This window comes from Somniosus microcephalus, chromosome 29 (genome assembly GCF_052327205.1).
Source record: "Somniosus microcephalus isolate GS21.2 chromosome 29, FLI_Smic_1.0, whole genome shotgun sequence".
NCBI classification, from domain to species: domain Eukaryota; kingdom Metazoa; phylum Chordata; class Chondrichthyes; order Squaliformes; family Somniosidae; genus Somniosus; species Somniosus microcephalus.
Genome location: NC_141015.1, coordinates 11,249,721 through 11,275,398, shown reverse-complemented (window position 1 = coordinate 11,275,398; position 25,678 = coordinate 11,249,721). Strand labels below are relative to the sequence as shown.

At 50.5% G+C, this 25,678-nt stretch overlaps 1 protein-coding gene across 50 annotated transcripts in view; it reads right to left on the bottom strand.

Annotated features, from left to right (window-relative positions):
* Positions 1–25,678, bottom strand: part of LOC147098469 (sorbin and SH3 domain-containing protein 1-like) — a 356,822-nt gene that overhangs the window by 59,396 nt on the left and 271,748 nt on the right. For 42 of the 50 annotated variants that reach the window (XM_085970173.1, XM_085970194.1, XM_085970168.1 and 39 more), the window contains 4 exons: positions 24,401–24,448; positions 16,149–16,278; positions 8,566–8,680; positions 4,735–4,863 (listed from right to left, as the gene is read on the bottom strand). In XM_085970173.1, the coding sequence (XP_085826299.1) occupies positions 4,735–4,863; positions 8,566–8,680; positions 16,149–16,278; positions 24,401–24,448 (422 nt within the window). The remainder of the gene's footprint in view (positions 1–4,734; positions 4,864–8,565; positions 8,681–16,148; positions 16,279–24,400; positions 24,449–25,678) is intronic. The other 8 variants (XM_085970178.1, XM_085970190.1, XM_085970197.1 and 5 more) reach the window with 2 other exon arrangements.

Here is a 25,678-nt window from a genome sequence, read left to right as displayed (position 1 = left end):
TTGGCTGTAAAGTGCTTTGAGACATCCAGTGGTCGTGAAAGGCGCTATATAAATGCAAATCTTTCTTTTATATAACACACCCTGCAAACAGGCCATCCAGTTGTACATTACACCCCAACCCTGCTCGCTAATGCCACCACCTCATTGGGTTGTGACAAGTCCAGTCGCTCCTGCACACATTCAGTACAAGGTCTCTTTGCTCTGCTTCGCTCTCAGTATGGAACCTCACTAGACAAGGAGCGCTGGTGCTAGGACTGGGCCCATCTCCACCCCCTCATAAAAGGACCATTTCAGTTGGTGGAGCAGTCTTTTGTCTATGCTTTGTGCTTTGGTTGAGATACAGCTCCTGGACTGGGAGAACATACGGGCAAAACAAGGTCCCCTCTCGATGACAACGCATGGAGTTCCTTTTCAGCCAATCATCAGCTGCTCACAATTTGGGCACATGACTTATTACTGCTGACTGCCTCTGGGGCAGGGTTTTATGCAGAATGTGCAAGACTTGGCAATCTAACATCATCGAATGTGGTAAGCATAGAAGTTTTGTGGGATTGGTTATGGGATGTCACAAACTGCGACAAATCACTTGCTCGGTTTAGCATTCCGTTAGCTCCGGCCTCAAGAAGCAAGTGGTACAGAACTATGTTGCAATGCGTCTGCTCATCCCTGGCCTTTGCTGTGACCACAATTGAGCCTAATCCATCACATCACCCAGGAATCCATTTGTGGTGGTTCACTTCAGACAGTTGGGTTCTCGCTCAGGCAGCCACATTTCAATTACTGTATTTGAGTTGTGCAGACAGTGCTGTTAGCAGCTCCTCTTCCTGTTGCACGTCGATAAGGAGTGGAACTTTTACAAGTTCTGAGATAGTACCAGACTCTCAAACAGGGCCCTGCACGACCCTAATCAGCCAGCACCACTTCCTGATCCTCAGCGCTGTCTCGGGTCTGAAAGTCCAACTTCCTGTCCTTTGGAATAAAATATGTTTAAAAATACAGCTGCTTGCGATGAATATCTCTGCCTGGCAACTGTAAGAATCCTAAATGAATCCGCCCAATTTTAGTTCCACATACGACCACTTCTTAATCGACACCCAATTAGCAACCTGGCTCCGAGGGGCCATGAGGTGGCTGCTGTGAGAAGCAGAGAAGTGTCAACACTGGCCGCTTCTGAAGCGGAGACAGAGTTGGCACATTGCAGGAGTAAAGTGGAGGGAGTGTTACTCTGCATCTAATCGCAGCGTACTGAAGAACATAAGGAATAGGAGCAGGAGTCGGCCATTCGGCCCTTCGAGCCTGCTCCGCCATTCAATAAGACCATGGCTGATCTTCGACCTCAACTCCACCTTCCTACACTATCCCCATATCCCTCGATTCCCTTAATATCCAAAAAACTATCAATCTCTGTCTTGAATATACTCAACGACTGAGCCTCCACAGCCCTCTGGGGTAGAGAATTCCAAAGATTCACCACCCTCCGAGTGAAGAAATTTCTCCTCATCTCAGTCCTAAATGGCCGACCCCTTATTCTGAGACAGTGACCCCTGGTTCTAGACTCTCCAGCCAGGGAGAAACAGCCTTTCAGCATCTACCCTGTCAAACCCTGTAAGAATTTTGTATGTTTCAATGAGATCACCTCTCATTCTTCTAAACTCTAGAGAATGTAGGCCTAGTCTACTCAATCTCTCCTCATAGGACAATCCCCCCATCCCAGGAATCCGTCTTAGTTGAACACCTTCCAAGACAAGTATATCCTTCCTTCGGTAAGGAGACCAAGGCTGTACACAGTACTCCAGGTGTGGTCGCACCAAGGCCCTGTATGCTGCACTAAACTAATTCCACCCTCTCCACCTCTCCTTCAGCACAAAATCCACAATTTTAAAAAACGGTACAATTGCTATTCACGCACAGCTGCAAGGTGAGGCAGTCAATCTGGCCGTGGGACTGGGGTTTTTTGGAATCCCCTCTTGTGCAGTTCTCACAGGTGGGGCGGTTTGCATCTTTGACAGGGGATTATGACAAGAGCTCAGTTACATATACAATCGGGCAGAGTTTGGCAAGAATTCTCTGATGGCAAAAGGTATTTTAACAAATTTGAGGCGTTGAGTATTTTGTACAGGATTTCCTTCACAATCCCCAATTCCAGGAAATCCTACCCATTGTGCTCCAACCTCACAATTGGTGAGGCAGCACAACACATTAACCGCATCACTGACCATGAGTGTCAGGTTGTGACTTCGATTAATTTTCTGCATTTTTCAGTTTAATTGGACTATCTGCAAGAGTGCTTTATTAATGGTATAAGATTGAGGGGGAACGTGGGGTGCACCATCTGTCCTGGTGACACAGGGTTATCCTATGCCACCCCTCTTTGGTCCAATTAAAATAGTCCCTACCTCAGTCCCACCGCTGAGGGAACACTGATCCATGCGGTCGTTCATTCCAGACTCCAACGCCCTCCTTGCTGGTCAATGAGGTCCACCCGTCACAAGCTTTAGCTCTATCTCCCACATCCAATCTAAGCCCCGCTTGACCATCAGCCCTGTCCCTCAGCACCCCCCCGTCCCTCAGCCTCCCCCCCCGTCCCTCAGCCTCCCCCCCCGTCCCTCGGCCCCCCACCGTCCCTCGGCCACCCCCACCGTCCCCCCCCCCCCCGTCCCTCGGCCACCCCCCCGCCCCTCGGCCCCCCCCGTCCCTCGGGGCCCCCCCCCCCGTCCCTCGGCCACCTCCCCCGTCCCCCTCCCCCGTCCCTCGGCCCCCTCCCCCGTCCCTCGGCCCCCTCCCCCGTCCCTCGGCCCCCTCCCCCGTCCCTCGGCCACCCCCCCGCCCCTCGGCCACCCCCCCGCCCCTCAGCATCCCCCCCCCGCCCCTCAGCCTCCCCCGTCCCTCAACGCAGTGAGATCAAAATCCTCTGCCTTGTTTACAAATCATCTCAAGGCAGGTGGGGTGAGGCCACGGAGGGATTTATAAACGAGGATGCTGTCCTTTAGCCTTATGTCCCCAGTCCATGTCCTACGGTGGTCTGACTCTGGCATTCTGTGCATCCACCGTCCATCTTGCTGCTCCGTTTTCAGTGGCAGAGTCTTCAGCCATCTCAGCCTCTCCCTCCCTAAACCCTTCTCCCTCTCCCCTTCGCTCCCTGCCGTCAAAACCTGCCTTTTCGAATGTGCATTTGGTCATCCCACCAAACTCCTCCACTCCTTTCGGTCAAGCACCTTGGGACTTTTGATTACGTTAAAGGCACGTTAGAAGTGCAAGGTGTCCCTGTTGTAGTGCACTCTCCCCATTCGTGATGTCACAGGACTGGGAGTTCAACACAAAAGGGGTGATGTCATGAGGCTCCACTGTAACCAGGGGCAAGGGAGGGAGATTGCAGCCCCATTCTCGAACCTACACTCCACCCCAGCCCTGGTACCTCGTTAAATTCCTCGTAAAAACTCTGCCCCCAGCTTATTGTAACTAAACCATAAACAGGGCAAGAGGGTGACTGAGAAGCAGTGGGAAGTTGCAGCTCTCCACCTTTTCGGGCACTGACTGGCTCTGAGGCAGTTCAGTATAATATACTCCAACCCTATCTGGAGCCATGAATATATTTAGGAAGGAGATAGATAGATTTCTAGATGCAAAAGGCATCAAGGGGTATGAGGAGAGAGCGGGAATATGGTATTGAGATAGAGGATCAGCCATGATCATACTGAATGGCGGAGCAGGCTCGAAGGGCCGAATGGCCTACTCCTGCTCCTATGTTTCTGTGTTTCTAAATTGGTTCTCAATTGTAATTGGTGAGTAAGGAAATGTTGAAATGGTCATACTCCCAGGATATAAGTTACAGGAGAACGGGGACATCAAGCAAACTAACAAAACCTCCAACATGGGTCTTTGGAGAGTGTTGAAGCAGTTCAGAATAGAATCATAGAATGGTTACAGAACAGGAGGCCATTCGGCCCATCGAGCCCGTGCCGGCTCTCTGCAAGAGCACCTCAGCTAGTCCCACTCCCCCGCCCTTTCCCCGTAGCCCTGCAAATTTCTTTCCTTCAGGTACTTATCCAATTACCTTTTGAAAGCCACGATTGAATCTGCCTCCACCACCCTCTCAGGCAGTGCATTCCAGATCCTAACCACTCGCTGCGTAAAAAAGTTTTCCTCATGTCGCCTTTGGTTCTTCTGCCAATCACCTTAAATCTGTGTCCTCTGGCTCTCGACCCAATGGGAACAGTTTCTGTCTATCTACTCTGTCCAGACCCCTCATGATTTTGAGCACCTCTATCAAATCTCCTCTCAACCTTCTCTGCTCTAAGGAGAACAACCCCAGCTTCTCCAGTCTATCCACGTAACTAAAGTCCCTCATCCCTGGAACCATTCTTGTAAATCTTTTCAGCACCCTCTCGAAGGCCTTCACATCCTTCCTAAAGTGCAGCGCCCGGAATTGGACACAATACTCCAGTTGAGGCCGACCCAGTGTTTTATAAAGGTTCATCATAATTTCCTTGCTTTTGTACTCTATGCCCCTAATCATGAAGCCCAGGATCCCATATGCTTTTTTAACTGCTTTCTCAACCTGCCCTGCCACCTTCAACGATTTGTGCACACATACCCCCAGGTCTCTCTGTTCATGCACTCCTTCGGATTGAACCTCTCCTTGTGCTTCCTACCAAAATGTATCACTCTGAAATGGAATGGAACGTAAAAGCTTTATCTGTACCCAAAGATCATACGAACGTAAATTCCACTTACGTCTCTCCCTGTCTCTTCTCCGTGGTGGTTTGAATGATCTTCGTTCTGCACCTGATCACTCGGGTAGTCCAAGGTGCTGTTCTTCGTGAGTGGCTGCCTTGGGTCTCTCTCGCTATTTTCTTCTGTCTTCTGGTGTGAAAAGTTCAAGAGATAAACCTCCAACATCTCTGTCTGTCCAGCATCATGCACTTGGGTTTCAGGCTTCACCACCAAAAGGCACTTCTCCCAAAGAGTGACAAGGCAAGAACGCATGCAGAAACATGCAGGATGTGGAGCAGGGTGATGGATGTCTGTCAGCGCTCTGCTACTATGCACCTTTCGTGGCCAAACTATCAATAGGTTGTGTTTCCTTTAAATACAAATGGCAGCCTCCTGTACCTCCAACAAAAGTTACTGTCTGTGGAATCGTACCCCAGTGAGAGTCAGTGTCTGTGGAACTGTACCCCAGTGAGAGTCAGTGTCTGTGGAACTGTACCCCAGAGAGAGTCAGTGTCTGTGGAACCCGTACCCCAGAGAGAGTCATTGCCTGTGGAACTGTACCCCAGTGAGAGTCAGTGTCTGTGGAACCCGTACCCCAGAGAGAGTCAGTGTCTGTGGAACTGTACCCCAGAGAGAGTCAGTGTCTGTGGAACTGTACCCCAGAGAGAGTCAGTGTCTGTGGAACCCGTACCCCAGAGAGAGTCAGTGTCTGTGGAACTGTACCCCAGAGAGTCAGTGTCTGTGGAACTGTGCCCCAGTGAGAGTCAGTGGGCTGGATTTTCATTAAGCTGTCGGGAAGGAGGCGGGACTACAATTTTCGGGTTTTAGTCCCGAATCCATCAACGTCCGGCCAATCGATGTGATTTTCCTTTGATTGACCTGGTTGAGCCCGCCCAGCGGGCTCAGCAGGCCAATTAAGGGCCACCCGGCAACAGGTGACATCACAGACTGAAATTTCATCTGTCAAGAGTTTTTGACAGATTAAATATCAGTGTTTCACAGCTGTTTGAAGCTGTCAAACACTGACAGTCTGACTTCTAACCTGAGTCCTTCTACGCAGACTCAGTTAGAACTGTCACCGGCACTGAAAGCTGAAGGCTGTCACTTTTGACAGTTCGCAGCCATTCAGCTCTCAGTTCCGGCTGAGTGATGGACTCCCGACGCCTAGAGGAAGAAAGGCTGTTAAGGTAAGTAAAACTTCTTTACATGCTTTAGACACACCAAACACACTTACCTTTGCACTCATGCACCCATCACTCACCTGAACACTGACATCGCAACCCCTCCAAGTCCTTCAATCCGACGGCCCGCCTGCTCTAACCTGGCGTGGTTTGGAGCCGTCTGGAAACCCACACGACACCCCTCAAAATAGGGATTAGGCTAAAAACTGCCTGTTAACAGGCAGTTAATTGGCACTAATCCCTTCCCGCCTCGGGTCGGCGGGTCCCAGTGCGGGGCGGGCACCCGCCTCCCTTGAAACTTACGTGGAGGCGGGTTTTGGGCGGGATGGTGTCAGGACCCCCGAATTCGGGATTTTTGCCCCCCGCACGCCTGAAAGCCCACCTCACGGCACACTGAAAATCTGGCCCAGTGTCTGTGGAACTGTACCCCAGTGAGAGTCAGTGTCTGTGGAACTGTGCCCCACTGAGAGTCAGTGTCTGTGGAACTGTACCCCAGTGAGAGTCAGTGCCTGTGGAACTGTACCCCAGTGAGAGTCAGTGTCTGTGGAACTGTGCCCCACTGAGAGTCAGTGTCTGTGGAACTGTACCCCAGTGAGAGAGTCAGTGCCTGTGGAACTGTGCCCCAGTGAGAGTCAGTGTCTGTGGAACTGTACCCCAGTGAGAGTCAGTGTCTGTGGACCTGTACCCCAGTGAGAGTCAGTGCCTGTGGAACTGTGCCCCACTGAGAGTCAGTGCCTGTGGAATTGTGCCCCACTGAGAGTCAGTGTCTGTGGAACTGTGCCCCAGTGAGAGTCAGTGTCTGTGGAACTGTGCCCCAGTGAGAGTCAGTTTCTGTGGAACTGTCCTCATGAGTGGCCATCATGTTATGCAGAATTTCGCTCCTTAAGGCCTTTAGGAGTTGAGTGCTGCGCATTCATCCAGGACAAAAAGCAAAACACGACACCCACAAGACTCTGCCCTCTGCATATGTTGCATGCAAGACAGGAGCTGAGAATCCAGCCGCTGTGGCAAGATAACCAATGCAAGCATTCAAGATAATCCTCAGAAATCCCTCCCAGCACCAAAACCCACAAGTAGCATGCAAGAGTCAAACTGTCTACCCTCGCCATGTCCAAGTATCAAAATTCTGGGCATTTCAGTGTTGGCTCCCAGATCTTTCTATCCAACAGGTTGATCTTTTTACATACACTAGCTGATCTTTTGTTACACTGCTCACGCACAAGACAGAGTCGAATTTATAAATTAATAAATTCAGACAAAAATGGTGTCGTTAATTTGAGTGAAGTTATTGATTTATGAAATGTATTCAAAATATAGATTTTTGTTAGCTTAATGAATATTATTAACTGCAGTGAGAACTTTCAATTAAGTGTAGTCAGTTGTTTCATTTTTCCATCTAAAAATATCAGAGCTATTTTCTGTAACTGTAGGAGAGCGAGTTTCCATTTGGCTGCCATTAAAGACTAGCGATTTTGAAAATTGTAATCTGCTTCAAGTATAATCATCTTATTTCTCGAGCAAAGAAAAAAAAATCAATATTCAGAAGCCGTTGCAGTAATCAATACGGAGGTGCGTTTTGCAAGTTGCCGCTCACAATAAAAAGCCTTGGTTGTTGGGAGAGCAGATCCGACGGTCAGGAGTGAAGATTTGAGACCCTCCCAAATTTCTGGCCATTAATGTTGAGGGTTGGGAATCTGGAAGGCCAAGAGTCGGATGAGGCTTCACTGTGGGAGCTGCAACTTATAAAATTTACCCTGCAATCTCTTCCTGTTAATTAAGGTGTAATGATATTGTAGCGACACTGATCAAAAAGTCAGTTCTGCACAAGGCTGAGCCTCAGCCCCACTGAGTTGATCCATCTCATTCAGTCGGACGTTGTCTCCGGTCACTTGCCTAAACTTTCTGCGTGTAATCAATGGATGGAAGATGGCGGACAGCACACTGCTGGTTTTCTGGTAGGTGCTGAGAGCAGGCGAGAGTCCTTGCCATGGGCACCTACTCCAGAGAATCACCCGCCGTGTGCACCCTGGTGCAGAAGCTGCTGTCTGGTTGAGAGACATGGAAACCATCCGGGCCCAGGCTCAACCGAACAATCCGAGCTCACGCAACGGAGCTGAAGGCAAATTCAAGGCTATACAGAGGACAGAGCGATGCAGGCAAAAGTTGCGTTAGCTGTTCTAAAATGGGTTTATTGGCAAGTTTTGTGATCTTTTCAGAATTTGGTATTTCTTTATGTATTGTCATTTTAAGAGTTGGGTGAAATATAAAAAATGGCCACCGAAAGAAGTTGGCAAAATCATTTTCAGGTATTTGATTGGTTGTTTTGTGATGGCCGTCAGCCATTCATTGGTGGCCCTTTAAGCCAATGAAAATTTGTATAAGAGATATCGTAAAGTATGATTGGCTGAGTATCTGTCCCATTGACTAAAACCAACAAATCAGCATGGTTCCCTTAACAGGCGGAGGTTTGTGATTGGTTGTTTCCTTTGCAATGGTGGGGGTGGGGTGGGTATTTGAGCCAATCAGGATTCTGTACCCGCAGACATTTTTTTTTGCCCTGTAGACATGCACACAACAGAAGAGTTTTAAATTGGGCAGCTGGTTAGACAGAGACACAGACGTTTAAAAAGAGAGATTTTGAAGCAAGGATCAGCCGCGCTCGGCACAGTACCGTTTTCTCGTGAGCAAGCACTGATGACTTTCCAGGTTCATAATCGAAAATGCTTCTCGGCTCAGCACGATACCTCCGCGTATCCACTTTCTTGTCGAGAGGCCCCCAGTCGTTCCTGGGAGAGGGGAAAAAAAATCAACTGTGAATTCTTATGGCATCCATGGAAACGGCGAACTTCCTTGGACCTCGGTCAGACACTCCAGTAATCCCCTTTTAATCAGCACACCCTTTGAACTCTGGCAGACTGAGCGCTCCACTGCCAGTTCCTTGGCCACAGGAAAACATTTCTTTGCAGCAAGAACATGGGCTACATTTTTGAGACACCTGTCGCTGTAGAATTGGCAGAACGTCAAGAGAATTTTTTTTAAAACACACTATTTTAAGCTGGATAAGTATTTGTGGACTATACCAAGGGTATGTAAACATTGATCAACGGAGCTGCTTTTCCAACAGGGAAACCGACTGAAATCACACACAGTGCAGAGATGATTCTTCAAATTAGGGCTTAGCGTTACATAGAATTTACAGCCACTCAAACAGGCCGCTCGGCCCAACCGACTCGGGATGTTTTACTATGTTAAAGGCGCTATATAAAAGTTTTTGTTGTTGCTGCTCTACGATTTCTTTATAGCCTTAATTTATTATAAAACCGTCAGTGGAAATGTCACACGCCACTCAAAAGTATAGAAACTTAAAAAGTGCGAGCTAAGGAAAAGTAAACCTGATAATACAATCAAGTAGCCTGTGGATTTACAGAAAAAGACTTGCATTTATATAGCGCCTTTCACCACCTCAGGACATCCCAAAGCGCTTTACAGCCAATGAAGTACTTTTTGAAGTGCAGTCACTGCTGTAATGTAGGAAACGCGGCAGCCAATTTGCACACAGCAAGCTCCCACAAACAGCAATGTGATAATGACCAGATCATCTGTTTTAATGATGTTGATTGGGGGATAATTATTGGCCAGGACACCGGGGAGAACTGCCCTGCTCTTCTTCGAAATAGTGCCATGGGATCTTTTACATCCACCTGAGAGTGCAGACGGGGCCTCGGTTTAACATTTCATACAAAAGACGGCCCCTCCGACAGTGCGGCACTCCCTCAGCACTGCACTGGGAGTGTCAGTCTGGATTTTGTGCTCAGGTCCATGGAGTGGGACTTGAACCCACAACCTTCTGACTCAGAGGCGAGGGTGGGACCCACTGAGCTAGGGGGAATCACGTGAGGAAAGAACGCGACATTTCCGCCTGAACGGGAGATTCTGCGAGTAAACAGGGCGGGAGATTCTGTGAGTAAACAGAGCGGGAGATTCTGTGAGTAAACAGGGCGGGAGATTCTGTGAGTAAACAGAGCGGGAGATTCTGTGAGTAAACAGGGCGAGAGATTCTGTGAGTAAACAGGGCGGGAGATTCTGTGAGTAAACAGGGCGGGAGATTCTGTGAGTAAACAGGGTGGGAGATTCTGTGAGTAAACAGGGCGGGAGATTCTGTGAGTAAACAGGGCGGGAGATTCTGTGAGTAAACAGATCGGGAGATTCTGTGAGTAAACAGGGCGAGAGATTCTGTGAGTAAACAGGGCGGGAGATTCTGTGAGTAAACAGGGCGGGAGATTCTGTGAGTAAACAGGGCGGGAGATTCTGTGAGTAAACAGGGCGAGAGATTCTGTGAGTAAACAGAGCGGGAGATTCTGTGAGTAAACAGGGCGGGAGATTCTGTGAGTAAACAGGGTGGGAGATTCTGTGAGTAAACAGGGCGGGAGATTCTGTGAGTAAACAGAGCGGGAGATTCTGTGAGTAAACAGGGCGGGAGATTCTGTGAGTAAACAGAGCGGGAGATTCTGTGAGTAAACAGAGCGGGAGATTCTGTGAGTAAACAGGGTGGGAGATTCTGTGAGTAAACAGGGCGGGAGATTCTGTGAGTAAACAGGGCGGGAGATTCTGTGAGTAAACAGATCGGGAGATTCTGTGAGTAAACAGGGCGAGAGATTCTGTGAGTAAACAGGGCGGGAGATTCTGTGAGTAAACAGGGCGGGAGATTCTGTGAGTAAACAGGGCGGGAGATTCTGTGAGTAAACAGGGCGAGAGATTCTGTGAGTAAACAGGGCGAGAGATTCTGTGAGTAAACAGAGCGGGAGATTCTGTGAGTAAACAGGGCGAGAGATTCTGTGAGTAAACAGGGCGAGAGATTGTGAGTAAACAGATCGGGAGATTCTGTGAGTAAACAGGGCGGGAGATTCTGTGAGTAAACAGGGCGGGAGATTCTGTGAGTAAACAGGGCGGGAGAATCTGTGAGTAAACAGGGCGGGAGATTCTGTGAGTAAACAGGGCGGGAGATTCGGTGAGTAAACAGGGCGGGAGATTCTGTGAGTAAACAGAGCGGGAGATTCTGTGAGTAAACAGAGCGAGAGATTCTGTGAGTAAACAGGGCGTGAGATACTGTGAGTAAACAGAGCGGGAGATTCGGTGAGTAAACAGGGCGGGAGATTCGGTGAGTAAACAGGGCGGGAGATTCGGTGAGTAAACAGTGATTAAACAGAGCGGGAGATTCTGTGAGTAAACAGGGTGGGAGATTCGGTGAGTAAACAGGGCGGGAGATTCGGTGAGTAAACAGGGCGGGAGATTCTGTGAGTAAACAGAGCGGGAGATTCTGTGAGTAAACAGGGCGGGAGATTCTGTGAGTAAACAGAGCGGGAGATTCTGTGAGTAAACAGGGCGGGAGATTCTGTGAGTAAACAGAGCGGGAGATTCTGTGAGTAAACAGGGCGGGAGATTCTGTGAGTAAACAGAGCGGGAGATTCTGTGAGTAAACAGAGCGGGAGATTCTGAGATTAAACAGAGCGGGAGATTCTGTGAGTAAACAGAGCGGGAGATTCTGTGAGTAAACAGAGCGGGAGATTCGGTGAGTAAACAGAGCGGGAGATTCGGTGAGTAAACAGAGCGGGAGATTCGGTGAGTAAACAGAGCGGGAGATTCGGTGAGTAAACAGAGCGGGAGATTCTGTGAGTAAGCAGGGCGGGAGATTCTATGAGTAAACAGAGCGGGAGATTCTGTGAGTAAACAGAGCGGGAGATTCTGTGAGTAAACAGGGCGGGAGATTCGGTGAGTAAACAGTGATTAAACAGAGCGGGAGATTCTGTGAGTAAACAGAGCGGGAGATTCGGTGAGTAAACAGGGCGGGAGATTCGGTGAGTAAACAGGGCGGGAGATTCTGTGAGTAAACAGAGCGGGAGATTCGGTGAGTAAACAGAGCGGGAGATTCGCTGAGTAAACAGAGCGGGAGATTCGGCGAGTAAACAGAGCGCGACAGTGGGAGATCGGGCCGGAGATAACAGGGCGTCACTGAGCCGACCAGCGGGGCTAGAAGAGAGCGAGCCCAGAACAGCACCAACCGAGCTGGGAGGGTAAGAATTAGAAAGATTCAAAGTGTGACATCACATGAAAGCAGGGAAGCGATTAGTTGGCCAGTATTTCTCTTTTTCTTGGGCATTGGTTTAAATTAAGAGCCGGGATTAAAAACGAAACGTTCAAAACTTAAACACTTAATGAATTAAATACATTAGAGATGGCAGGACAGGCGATGTGTTACTGCTGCAACATGTGGGAGCTGGTGGACACCATTGAGGTCCACGGCGACTACATTTGCAGTAAGCGTTGGTTGCTCGAGGAACTTCGGCCCCGTGTTGGTGAGCTGGAGTCCGAGCTTCAAACACTGCGACACATCAGGGAGAGGGGAGAGTTACCTGGACGCAGTGTTCCAGGAGACAGTCACACCCCTTAGATCAATTAATTAAAATTTGGTCCGTGTTCAGGGACAGGTGGGTGTGACTACGAGCGAGGCAGGTATGAGGACCCAGGAGGTAGTGGTGGAGGAGCCTCAGACCTTGCTCTTGTCGAACAGTTACGAGGTTCTTACTCTCTGTGCGGGCGAGAGCAGGGACTGCAGTGAGGATGAGCAAACTGACCACAGCACTGGGAGCTATTCAAGTGGGGGGAGCAAAAAGAAATGTGGTAGTGGTAGAGGACAGTACAGTTAGGGGGATAGGCACTGTTCTCTGCAGCCAAGAGCGTGAGTCCCGAAGGCTGTGTTGCCTGCCGGTGCCAGGGTAAAGGACATCTCCTCTGGGCTGGAGAGGAACTTAGAGTGGGAGGGGAAAGATCCAATTGTCGTGGTCCATGTCAGTACCAACAACATAGGTAGAACAAAGAAAGAGGTTCTGATGAGGGAGTATGAGCAGCTAGGGGCTAAATTAAAAGCAGAACCACAAAGATAACAATCTCTGGATTACTACCTGAGCCACGTGCAAATTGGTATGGGGTAAATAAGATCAGAGAAATCAATGAGTGGCTCAAAGATTGGTGTGGGAGAAATGGGTTTCGATTCTTGGGGCACTGGCACCAGTACTGGGGTAAGAGGGAGCTGTTCCGTCGAGACGGGCTTCATTTCAACCAGGCTGGGACCAGTGTCCTGGCAAATTGAATAACTAGGGCTGTAGATAGAGCTTTAAACTAAATAGTGGGAGGGAGGGATCCACTGAGTGGAAATTTAAAAAGTCAAAGAAAAATGAGAAGGCAAAAGTGCAGGGTAGCGATAACCAGAGTGTGACAAGAAGGGACATACATGTAAAAATGCATCAGAAAGAGGGGTCAGAGTAGGGAAAAATGGTAAAAAGACAAAATTAAAAGCTCTTTATCTGAATGCACGCAGATTTGTAACAAGATAGATGAGTTGACAGCACAAATAGAAATAAATGGGTATGATCTGATAGCCATTACAGAGATGTGCAAGGTGACCAAGGCTGGGAACTGAATATTCAGGGGTATTTGCCATTTCATAAGGATAGGCAGAAAGGAAAAGGAGGTGGGGTAGCTCTGTTAATAAGGGATGAAATCAGTGTAGTGAGAAATGATATTGGCCTAGAAGATCAAGACACAGAGGGTGGAGATAAGAAATAATAAGGGTAAGAAGTCACCGGTGGGAGTGGTCTACAGGCCCCAAACAATAGCCACACTGTAGGACAGAGTATAAATCAAGAAATAATAGAGCCTTGTAAGAAAAGTACGACTATAATCATGGGAGATTTTAATCTTCATATTGATTGGGCAAAGCAAATTTGCAAAGGTAGACTTGAGGAAGAGTTCTTGGAGTGTATAAGGGATGGTTTCTTGGAACAATTTGTTGTGGAACCAACCAGGGAAAAGACTATTTTAGATCTGGTAATGGTTAACGAGGCTGGATTAATTAATGATCGCGAAATGAAGGATCCTCTTGGGAAGAGTGATCATAATATGGTAGAATTTCTAATTCATTTGCGGGTGAGAAAGCTAGGTCTCAAACTAGTGTCCCGAACTTAAATAAAGGTAATTACAAAGGTATGAAGGCAGACTTGGTTAAAGTGGACTGGGAAATATATTACAGGGTAAGACTGTAGAAAAGCAGTGGCAAACATTTAAGGAGATATTTCATAGCTCTCAGCAAAGATATATTCCAGTGAGAAAGAAAGACTCTAAGAGAAGGATGAACCATCCGTGGCTAACTAGGGAAGGTACTAAAGGATGGTATTAAATTGAAAACAAAGGCATACAATGTTGCGAAGAATAGTGGAGGGCCAGAGGATTGGGAAATTTTTTTAAACCAGCAAAGGACGACTAAAAAAATGATAGAGAGAGAAGATAGCTCATGAGAGTAAGCTAGCAAGAAATATAAAAACAGATAGTAAGAGCTTCTACATGTATATAAAAAGGAAGAGAGTAGCTGAAGTAAACATTGGTCCCCTAGAGGATGAGTCTGGGGAATTAATAATGGGAAACAGGGAAATGGCAGAGACTTTGAACAAATATTTTGTACGGTCTTCACGGTAGAAGACACTAAAAGCATCCCAATAATGGATAATCAAGGGGCAATTGGGGTTGGGGGGGGGGGGGGGGGAAACTTAAAACAATCACTATCACTAGAAAGAAAGTACTAGGCAAACTAATGGGACTAAAGGTGGACAAGTCCCCTGGACTCAATGGCCTGCATCCTAAGTCTTAAAAGAGGTGGTTGCAGAGATAGTGGATGCATTGGTTGTAATCTACCAAAATTCCCTGGATTCTGGAGAGGTCCCAGCGGACTGGAAAACCGCAAATGTAACGCCCATATTTAAGAAAGGAGCGAGACAGAAAGCAGGAAACTATAGACCAGTTAGCCTAACAATTGTCATTGGGAAAATGCTGGAGTCCATCATTAAGGAAGTGGTAGCAGGACATTTAGAAAATTATAATATAGTCAAGCAGAGTCAGCATGGTTTTATGAAAGGGAAATCATGTTTGACAAATTTGCTGGGGTTCTTTGAGGGTGTACCAAGCAGGTGGAATAAAGGGGAACCAGTAGATGTCGTGTATTTGGATTTCCAGAAGGCATTCGATAAGGTGCCACATAAAAGGCTACTGCACAAGATAAGAGCTCACGGGGTTGGGGGTAATATATTAGCATGGCTAGAGGATTGGCTAACTAACAGAAAACAGAGAGTCGCGATAAATGGGTCATTTTCAGGTTGGCAAACTGTAACTAGTGGGGTGCCGCAGGGATCAGTGCCGGGTCCTCAGCTATTTACAATCTATATTAATGACTTGGATGAAGGGTCCGAGTGTAATGTAGCCAAATCTGCTGATGATACAAAGATAGGTGGGAAAGCAAATTGTGTGGAGGACGCAAAGAATCTCCAAAGGGATATAGATAGGCTAAGTGAGTGGGCAAAAATCTGGCAGATGGAGAATAATGTGGGAAAGTGCGAGGTTATCCACTTTGGTAGGAAAAATAAAAAAGCAAATTATTTAAATGGGGAGAGATTACAAAATGCTGAGGTACAGAGAGATCTGGGGTTCTTGTACATGAATCACAAAAAGTTAGCATGCAGGTACAGCAAGTAATTAGGAAGGCAAATGGAATGTTGGCCTTTATTGCAAGGGGGATGGAGTATAAAAGTAGGGAAGTCTTGCTACAACTGTACAGGGCGCTGGTGAGACCACACCTGGAGTACTGCGTACAGTTTTGGTCTCCTTATTTAAGAAGGGATATACTTGCATTGGAGGCAGTTCAGAGAAGGTTCACGAGGTTGATTCCGGAGATGAAGGGTTGTCTTATGAAGAAAGGTTGAGCAGGTTGGGCCTGTACTCATTGGAGTTTAGAAGAATGAGAGGGGATCTTATTGAAACATATAAGATTCTGAGGGGGCTCGACAGGGTAGATGCAGAGAGGATGTTTCCCCTCGTGGGGGAATCTAGAACTAGGGGCATAGTTTCAGAATAAGGGGGTCGCCCATTTAAAACAGAAATGAGGAGGAATTTCTTCTCTCAGAGGGTCGTGAATCTTTGGAATTCTCTACCCCAGAGAGCTGTGGAGGCGGAGTCACTGAATATATTTAAGGTGGAGAGAGAGAGATTTGAACGGTAAGGGAGTCGAGGGTTATGGGGAGCGGGCAGGGAAGCGGAGTTGAGGCCGAGATCAGATCAGCCACGATCGTATTGAATGGCGGAGCAGGCTCGAGGGGCCAAATGACCTATTCCTGTGCCTACGTCTTATGCTCTTATGTCCTTATGTCCTACCTTTCAGAAAGTGGTTTGAGTGACGATGACCGTGTTGGTAGAGGTAGTGTGGCTGATCTCCTCTCGATGACCTCAGGATCAATGGTGTCCATTGCACTTTTGGAACGAGGCACAATAGTCTGACTTTTCACTGCAGAAAGTAGATCAAACCAGTTAGAGAGACATAAATGGCAGTGATACCCCTCTCCCCTGCCCTCTGGGGGCCCAGCTGCTCAAGGCAGCGAGTAGCTGAGTTAGACAGACCAAGATCTCAAGTTGCATCTCTGTCTGAGTGGAGCCGATCTCCATCGGGCCGGCAGTAGGGACATTATTGTGGTCTCAGTGTAACTGGGTTAGAAAAAGAAAATTGGCCAAATTGCCAGCTCTTAATCACGAACCAGTGACTCCTGCTGGAAGTGTGAATGCTGGGTGAGCACAGGGTTGCACTAGCCTGTTGTGCCCTCCACCGTTGAACTGCCTGTTTACTGTCTAGGCTCATGTATATAGAATAGCCACTTAGCCTCGATTCTCCAGGGTGGAACCCATGTGTGATGAGCATGCATTCCCATTTCAAGAGAATCAGTTAAGAGTCAGATGATTAACTCTGGACAATCGCTGTAAATAATGAGGCCTCTCTTCGGGAAAGAGAGAGGAGTTCTGTAATTGAGCCAAATAAAACACTTAGTTTTTATCCTAATAAAATAAACCTGTTTAAAAGCCAGGGGAAAGCCGAGGCCTTGTCTGATGATACCATGGATTCGCGCCACAGCAAGGAGTCAACGCCTTATGGAAACAAGGAAGGAAGATAAAAGGCCAGTGGAAAACAGGAGGGGGAAACAAAGACATGGCAGAGTTCCCGATTGTAACAGACCAAAGACAGATTGCAGCTTTGTATTTCAGCTCAGCTCGGTTCTATCCAACGCAGCAGATTAACCAGTGCAAAAAATGACAAGTAACACGACCAAATTTTCAACAGTTGCCCGTGTGCCGCCCCCTTTTAAATCAAGGTGGGGATACAGGTTTGCAAAGGAAGTTGGAGTCATGGCCTGCATCACTAATTTCTTCAAGCTTTGTTTCCCAATTTGCTCCCCCCTATTCTGAAAGCACCGACTCTCGCTGGGGTTCGGTTCCATGAATCCTCACCGACTCTCGCTGGGGTTCGGTTCCATGAATCCTCACCGACTCTCGCTGGGGTTCGGTTCCATGGATCCTCACCGACTCTCGCTGGGGTTCGGTTCCATGGATCCTCACCGACTCTCGCTGGGGTTCGGTTCCATGGATCCTCACCGACTCTCGCTGGGGTTCGGTTCCATGAATCCTCACCGACTCTCGCTGGGGTTCGGTTCCATGAATCCTCACCGACTCTCGCTGGGGTTCGGTTCCATGGATCCTCACCGACTCTCGCTGGGGTTCGGTTCCATGGATCCTCACCGACTCTCGCTGGGGTTCGGTTCATGAATCCTCACCGACTCTCGCTGGGGTTCGGTTCCATGGATCCTCACCGACTCTCGCTGGGGTTCGGTTCCATGGATCCTCACCGACTCTCGCTGGGGTTCGGTTCCATGGATCCTCACCGACTCTCGCTGGGGTTCGGTTCCATGGATCCTCACCAATACCCTCACTGGGTACGGTTCCGTGGATCCAGAATGTCCCCCGATACTCTTGCTGGCATGGACATCCTTCACGTGTGGACCTACACAAGTATCAGCAGGCACTCAACCACTGCAAGCACCTTAGCCAGACCTGGTCCTGTCTCCACCTGATGTCCAGTACATCCATATCCTGCACGGATCGCTGGATAGCGAGCAGGAGCAAACTGGTTCTCACCTAGCCTGCGGCCCAGAGGCAGTCTAACTACTGCCCAGCTAAGATCAGCTAACAGCACAAACCAAGGATCAATCCTGATCTGGATAGCTCGGTACCACTTTCTTACAGCAGACTGAACACGATTTGCTGACCACACTTGCATCATCTAACCTAAGCACAAGTGGCCAATGGGAGCACTCCAATCTAGGAGTGTTACATTTTTGGGTCATATCCAATCTTCTTACTCTAGATTACTTCAGCTCTCGTATCATAGGTCACTCCATGGGCGTGTCGCAGCTCCCCAGACCTTCGAGAGTATCTATTCTTGCCATGAGAGTGAGGTCAGCTTTGGCTATTGTGCCCACAAATATACCGCAAACTCTGTCTGGAGATTGCTTTCACCAACTGGACTCATCCTAGGCCTCCAGAAGGTCTCACTCCAGTCTTTGAAAATAGCAGAGCATGCTGGAAATCTGAAATCGGGAAAGGCCATCGAGCTGGAACTTTAACTCTGTTTCTCTCTCCACAGACGCTGCCTGACCTGCTGAGTATGTCCAGCATTTTCTGTTTTTATATTAAAGCATCACACAGACCCTATTTTAAATTTAAAATATCAAATGAATTTATTTTAACAAGCTCATAACCAACAGTAATATAAATTTATATTTACAGTAGGCATTCTTCCACCAAATTCCTTAGTGGACAAATATATATATATTTTAAATTTCAACTCTCAGAACTAAACCAACCCTTTCTAAATAACTTTTAAATAACAGTGTTCTTTTCCTACATTTTCTTACCACCATGAGAACCTAATCAATCTAAACAGTTGCTTGGAAATTCAAACTAATTTGTTCCTTTTCTGAGATTTTTTTTTTTTTTTTTTTAAAAACAGAATTGGTCCTAAACATCCCAGAAGAGAGCGAGTTACTGGGACTTCCTGATTTGGAATATCTGATCACTCAAACTTGAAAAGGCGATCCAAGGAGCAGGAGTCGGCCATTCGGCCCTCGAGCCTGCTCCGCCATTCAATACGATCATGGCTGATCTTCAACCTCACTCCACCTTCCTGCTCGACCCCCCTATCCCTTGGTTCCCTTAGTATCCAACAATCTATCGATCTCAGTCTTGAATATACTCAACGACTGATTCTCTTCCCCGAAGGGCACGAGTGAGCCAGTGGGGTGTTGTTTTTCCACATTCCAGCAGTTTCCATGGTTACTTTTTCTGGTGACAGCCACAAACTACCAGGTTCGTTGCATTAAATTCACAATTTTACGCAGTGGGATTTGAACTCTCAGCCTCGCCCAGCGTGCGGCACGTTCAAACCCACTGTATGTCTGGTTACTGGGGGTTAAAGGGACAGCCAACAAATCAAAATACACAAACAAACAGATCTCATCTTTGTCACAAGGACAACAAACTTAATCTTAACAGATGAATTAATACTTCAAACCTCTGGTGATAGAAGTCGATTAAACAGCTAATCTGTCCATAGTTAGTGTGTGCTGGGTCTCATTTATCACATATTTACAGGGAAGAATGCAGGACTCGGGGTCAGAGAGAGAGCGCGGGGCTGGGGGGGGGGTGGTGGGGCGAGCGAGGCGCAGGGCGAAAGAGAGGGCGGGGGCGAGGAGAGCGCGAGGGCGAGGGCGAGAGAGAGAGGGCGAGGGAGCACGAGAGGGGGCGAGAGAGAGAGAGGGGGCGAGAGAGAGAGAGGGGGCGAGAGAGAGGGGGCGAGAGAGAGGGGGCGAGAGAGAGAGAGGGCGAGAGAGAGAGAGAGAGGGGGCGAGAGAGAGAGAGAGGGCGAGAGAGAGAGAGGGGGCGAGAGAGAGAGAGGGGGCGAGAGAGAGAGAGAGAGAGGGGGCGAGAGAGAGAGAGAGAGAGGGGGCGAGAGAGAGAGAGGGGGCGAGAGGAGAGGGGGCGAGAGAGAGAGAGAGAGGGGGCGAGAGAGAGAGAGAGGGGGCGAGAGAGAGAGAGAGAGAGAGGGGGCGAGAGAGAGAGAGAGGGGGCGAGGGGGCGAGAGAGAGAGAGGGGCGAGAGAGAGAGAGAGAGAGAGAGGGCGAGAGAGAGAGAGGGGGCGAGAGAGAGAGAGAGAGAGAGGGGGCGAGAGAGAGAGAGAGAGGGGGCGAGAGAGAGAGAGAGAGAGGGGGCGAGAGAGAGAGAGAGAGGGGGCGAGAGAGAGAGAGAGAGGGGGCGAGAGAGAGAGGGGGCGAGAGAGAGAGAGAGGGGGCGAGAGAGAGAGAGAGAGGGGGCGAGAGAGAGAGGGCGAGAGAGAGAGAGAGGGCGAGAGAGAGAGAGAGGGCGAGAGAGAGAGAGAGGGCGAGAGAGAGAGAGAGGGCGAGAGAGAGGGCGAGAGAGAGAGAGAGAGGGCGAGAGAGAGAGAGGGCGAGAGAGAGGGCGAGAGAGAGAGGGCGAGAGAGAGAGGGCGAGAGAGAGAGAGGGCGAGAGAGAGAGAGGGCGAGAGAGAGAGAGGGCGAGAGAGAGAGAGAGGGCGAGAGAGAGAGAGAGGGCGAGAGAGAGAGAGAGGGCGAGAGAGAGAGAGAGGGCGAGAGAGGGCGAGAGAGAGGGCGAGAGAGAGAGAGGGCGAGAGAGAGAGAGGCGAGAGAGAGAGAGGGCGAGAGAGAGAGAGGGCGAGAGAGAGAGAGGGCGAGAGAGAGAGAGGGCGAGAGAGAGAGAGGGCGAGAGAGAGAGAGGGCGAGAGAGAGAGAGGGCGAGAGAGAGAGAGGGCGAGAGAGAGGGCGAGAGAGGGCGAGAGAGAGAGAGGGCGAGAGAGAGAGAGGGCGAGAGAGAGAGAGGGCGAGAGAGAGAGAGGGCGAGAGAGAGGGCGAGAGAGAGGGCGAGAGAGAGCGAGAGAGAGAGAGGGCGAGAGAGAGAGAGGGCGAGAGAGAGAGAGGGCGAGAGAGAGGCGAGAGAGAGAGGGCGAAGAGAGAGAGGGCGAGAGAGAGAGAGGGGCGAGAGAGAGAGAGGGCGAGAGAGAGAGAGAGGGCGAGAGAGAGAGAGGGCGAGAGAGAGAGAGGGCGAGAGAGAGAGAGGGCGAGAGAGAGAGAGGGCGAGAGAGAGAGAGGGCGAGAGAGAGAGAGAGGGCGAGAGAGAGAGAGAGCGAGAGAGAGAGGGCGAGAGAGAGGGAGGGCGAGAGAGAGGAGGGCGAGAGAGAGGGAGGGCGAGAGAGAGGGAGGGCGAGAGAGAGGGAGGGCGAGAGAGAGGAGGGCGAGAGAGAGGGAGGGCGAGAGAGAGGGAGGGCGAGAGAGAGGGAGGGCGAGAGAGAGGGAGGGCGAGAGAGAGGGAGGGCGAGAGAGAGGGAGGGCGAGAGAGAGGGAGGGCGAGAGAGAGGGAGGGCGAGAGAGAGGGAGGGCGAGAGAGAGGGAGGGCGAGAGAGAGGGAGGGCGAGAGAGAGGGAGGGCGAGAGAGAGAGAGGGCGAGAGAGAGAGAGGGCGAGAGAGAGAGAGAGGGCGAGAGAGAGAGAGGGCGAGAGAGGGCGAGAGAGAGAGAGGGCGAGAGAGAGAGAGGGCGAGAGAGAGAGAGGGCGAGAGAGAGAGAGGGGCGAGAGAGAGAGAGGGCGAGAGAGAGAGAGGGCGAGAGAGAGAGAGGGCGAGAGAGAGAGAGGGCGAGAGAGAGAGAGGGCGAGAGAGAGAGAGGGCGAGAGAGAGAGAGGGCGAGAGAGAGAGAGGGCGAGAGAGAGAGAGGGCGAGAGAGAGAGAGGCGAGAGAGAGAGGGCGAGAGAGAGAGGGCGAGAGAGAGAGAGAGGGCGAGAGAGAGAGAGGGCGAGAGAGAGAGAGGGCGAGAGAGAGAGAGGGCGAGAGAGAGAGAGGGCGAGAGAGAGAGAGGGCGAGAGAGAGAGAGGGCGAGAGAGAGAGAGGGCGAGAGAGAGAGGCGAGAGAGAGGGCGAGAGAGAGGGCGAGAGAGAGAGAGGGCGAGAGAGAGAGAGGGCGAGAGAGAGAGAGAGGGCGAGAGAGAGAGAGAGGGCGAGAGAGAGAGAGAGGGCGAGAGAGAGAGAGAGGGCGAGAGAGAGAGAGAGGGCGAGAGAGAGAGAGAGGGCGAGAGAGAGAGAGAGGGCGAGAGAGAGAGAGAGGGCGAGAGAGAGAGAGGGCGAGAGAGAGAGAGGGCGAGAGAGAGAGAGGGCGAGAGAGAGAGAGGGCGAGAGAGAGAGAGGGCGAGAGAGAGAGAGGGCGAGAGAGAGAGAGGGCGAGAGAGAGAGAGGGCGAGAGAGAGAGAGGGCGAGAGAGAGAGAGGGCGAGAGAGAGAGAGGGCGAGAGAGAGAGAGGGCGAGAGAGAGAGGAGGGCGAGAGAGAGAGAGAGGGCGAGAGAGAGAGAGAGGGCGAGAGAGAGAGAGGGCGAGAGAGAGAGAGGGCGAGAGAGAGGGCGAGAGAGAGGGCGAGAGAGAGAGAGGGCGAGAGAGAGGGCGAGAGAGAGAGAGGGCGAGAGAGAGAGAGGGCGAGAGAGAGAGAGGGCGAGAGAGAGAGTGGCGAGAGAGAGGGAGGGCGAGAGAGAGGGAGGGCGAGAGAGAGGGAGGGCGAGAGAGAGGGAGGGCGAGAGAGAGGGAGGGCGAGAGAGAGGGAGGGCGAGAGAGAGGGAGGGCGAGAGAGAGGGAGGGCGAGAGAGAGGGAGGGCGAGAGAGAGGGAGGGCGAGAGAGAGGGAGGGCGAGAGAGAGGGAGGGCGAGAGAGAGGGAGGGCGAGAGAGAGGAGGGCGAGAGAGAGGGAGGGCGAGAGAGAGGGAGGGCGAGAGAGAGGGAGGGCGAGAGAGAGGGAGGGCGAGAGAGAGGGAGGGCGAGAGAGAGGGAGGGCGAGAGAGAGGGAGGGCGAGAGAGAGGGAGGGCGAGAGAGAGGGAGGGCGAGAGAGAGGGAGGGCGAGAGAGAGGGAGGGCGAGAGAGAGGGAGGGCGAGAGAGAGGGAGGGCGAGAGAGAGGGAGGGCGAGAGAGAGGGAGGGCGAGAGAGAGGGAGGGCGAGAGAGAGGGAGGGCGAGAGAGAGGGAGGGCGAGAGAGAGGGAGGGCGAGAGAGAGAGAGGGCGAGAGAGAGAGAGGGCGAGAGAGAGAGAGGGCGAGAGAGAGAGAGGCGAGAGAGAGAGAGGGCGAGAGAGAGAGAGGGGCGAGAGAGAGAGAGGGCGAGAGAGGGCGAGAGAGAGAGAGGGCGAGAGAGAGAGAGGGCGAGAGAGAGAGGGCGAGAGAGAGAGGGCGAGAGAGAGAGAGGGCTGAGAGAGAGAGAGGGCGAGAGAGAGAGAGGGCGAGAGAGAGAGAGGGCGAGAGAGAGGGCGAGAGAGAGAGAGGGCGAGAGAGAGAGAGGGCGAGAGAGAGAGAGGGCGAGAGAGAGAGAGGGCGAGAGAGAGAGAGGGCGAGAGAGAGAGAGGGCGAGAGAGAGAGAGGGCGAGAGAGAGAGAGGGCGAGAGAGAGAGAGGGCGAGAGAGAGAGAGGGCGAGAGAGAGAGAGGGCGAGAGAGAGAGAGGGCGAGAGAGAGAGGGCGAGAGAGAGAGAGGGCGAGAGAGAGAGAGGGCGAGAGAGAGAGAGGGCGAGAGAGAGAGGGCGAGAGAGAGAGGCGAGAGAGAAGGCGAGAGAGAGAGAGAGGGCGAGAGAGAGAGAGAGGGCGAGAGAGAGAGAGAGGGCGAGAGAGAGAGAGGGCGAGAGAGAGAGGGCGAGAGAGAGAGAGGGCGAGAGAGAGAGAGGGCGAGAGAGAGAGAGAGGGCGAGAGAGAGAGGGCGAGAGAGAGAGAGGGCGAGAGAGAGAGAGGGCGAGAGAGAGGGCGAGAGAGAGAGGGCGAGAGAGAGGGCGAGAGAGAAAGAGAGGGCGAGAGAGAAGAGAGGGCGAGAGAGAAAGAGAGGGCGAGAGAGAGAGAGAGGGCGAGAGAGAGAGAGAGGGCGAGAGAGAGAGAGAGAGAGGGCGAGAGAGAGAGAGAGGGCGAGAGAGAGGTGTTTTTTTATTCATACATTCTCATCGGAGTCAGAATTCAAGATGGGCCTTGGTTTCCAATTAATTATATTGACAGATGAGACTGGTTTAAATGGCTGCATTTGGATTGGTTGCTTTCCAGTAAATCAATAATGATTATTTGAGCCAATCGGAAAAGCTTTACCCTTGTTTTTTTTCGCTGCTGCAGGTTTGATGTGCCACCGGCCACCCAGACATGGGGGTCATTTCAACCCAACTCACCAGCGGGAAATACCCCGGATCGGGTGGAACGCCGGTTTTACACCCGCCCAATATTGACTTCAAATCGGGAGTGAAACCGGGCGGGGGGTGAACCAGCCTTTCACCCGATCCCATTAGTCCCTCGACGAGCCCGTCAAAATGATCCCCTTAATGTGCAACAAACAAATGCGGAACTTTTAATTAGATCGAGGGATTGTTTCGATCAGTCATGATCTGATTGAATGGCGGAACAGGCTCAAGGCCAACACCTGTTCCTATGTTTAGCTGGATCTATTCAAGTTGCAATAATGGTTTGCAGTTTATGACAGAAAGCATGATACTCACTGTCTTCAGAATAAAGGTTCTGTGGGGAATAATACTCCAAGTCATCATCTGAAAGTAAAGCACATGGTATGAGAAGACCAACCTCAGACAGTTAGTTTCAGCATTTCACACACGTTCCTGACCACCTGCTCAGTGGGCACAGAATGTCCTTCGATCGCGAACGCTGAGCTACGGGGTAACATTTGGAAATTGGCCTTTCCTGTCCACTTCAATCTCTGGAGTTCTATGAAATGTGTGTGAACTATCCTAATGCACGGTCTGATGTGCAGAGTTAGACACATATAGTTAGAAGGAGAAGTTGCACTCTTGAATCCAACCCGAGTACAGATTTTTGCCTCATTCAATGTTGGGCTGAACAGTCAGCTTTTGCGTGGAGTTTCCAGAAACTTCTAAAAATGTGCACTCCCGGGGCAGGACCTCCGCTGTCAAAACACATCTTTGGAAAATTGGCTCTCAGGCCATCCTTTCTACTTCTTTCCGTGCCTTATGATGTGCCGGAATTAAGAATATTTATATTAGGTACTAAGCTTTTCAATGAATTTCCGTCTGCAATCATCGGTACTGAAGCCATGATTCCACCCAGCCCCACCCACCTGCTCCAAACCCAACATGCCCCACCCCCCGCCTGGTATTGGACTTCGCATAAAGTCACCAGCTGGAAGTTTAACTGTCCAAGCTTACATCATTCATAGAATCTTACAGCACAGGAGGCGGCCATTCGGCCCATCGTGCCTGTGCCAGCTCTTTGAACGAGCTCTCCAATTAGTCCCACTCCCCCGCTCTTTCCCCATAGCCCTGCAAATGTTTCCTTTTCACATATTTATCCAATTCCCTTTTGAAAGTTACTATTGAATCTGCTCCCACCGCCCTTTCAGGCCGCGCGTTCCAGATCACAACAACTCGCTGCGTAAAAAAGTCTCATCTCCCCTCTGGTTCTTTAGCCAATCATCTTCAATCTGTGTCCTCTGGTTACCGACCCTCCTGCCAGTGGAAACGGTTCCTCCCTATCTACTCTATCAAAACCCTTCACGATTTTGAACACCTCTATTAAATATCCTATTAACCTTCTCTGCTCCGAGGAGAACAACCCCAGTCTCTCCACACAACTGAAGTCCCTCGTCCCCGGTACGGAGCGACTGGGGAGCCTGACGCTGAAGCAGGATGTCACATGACAACAAACCTTTCATCGGCAGAAGCTACTGCCTCAGTCAAGAGCTTGTTTGCATTGAGGCAACAGCTTCTGGTCACAGAGCAAAGGAAATCATGGGATGCCAACTC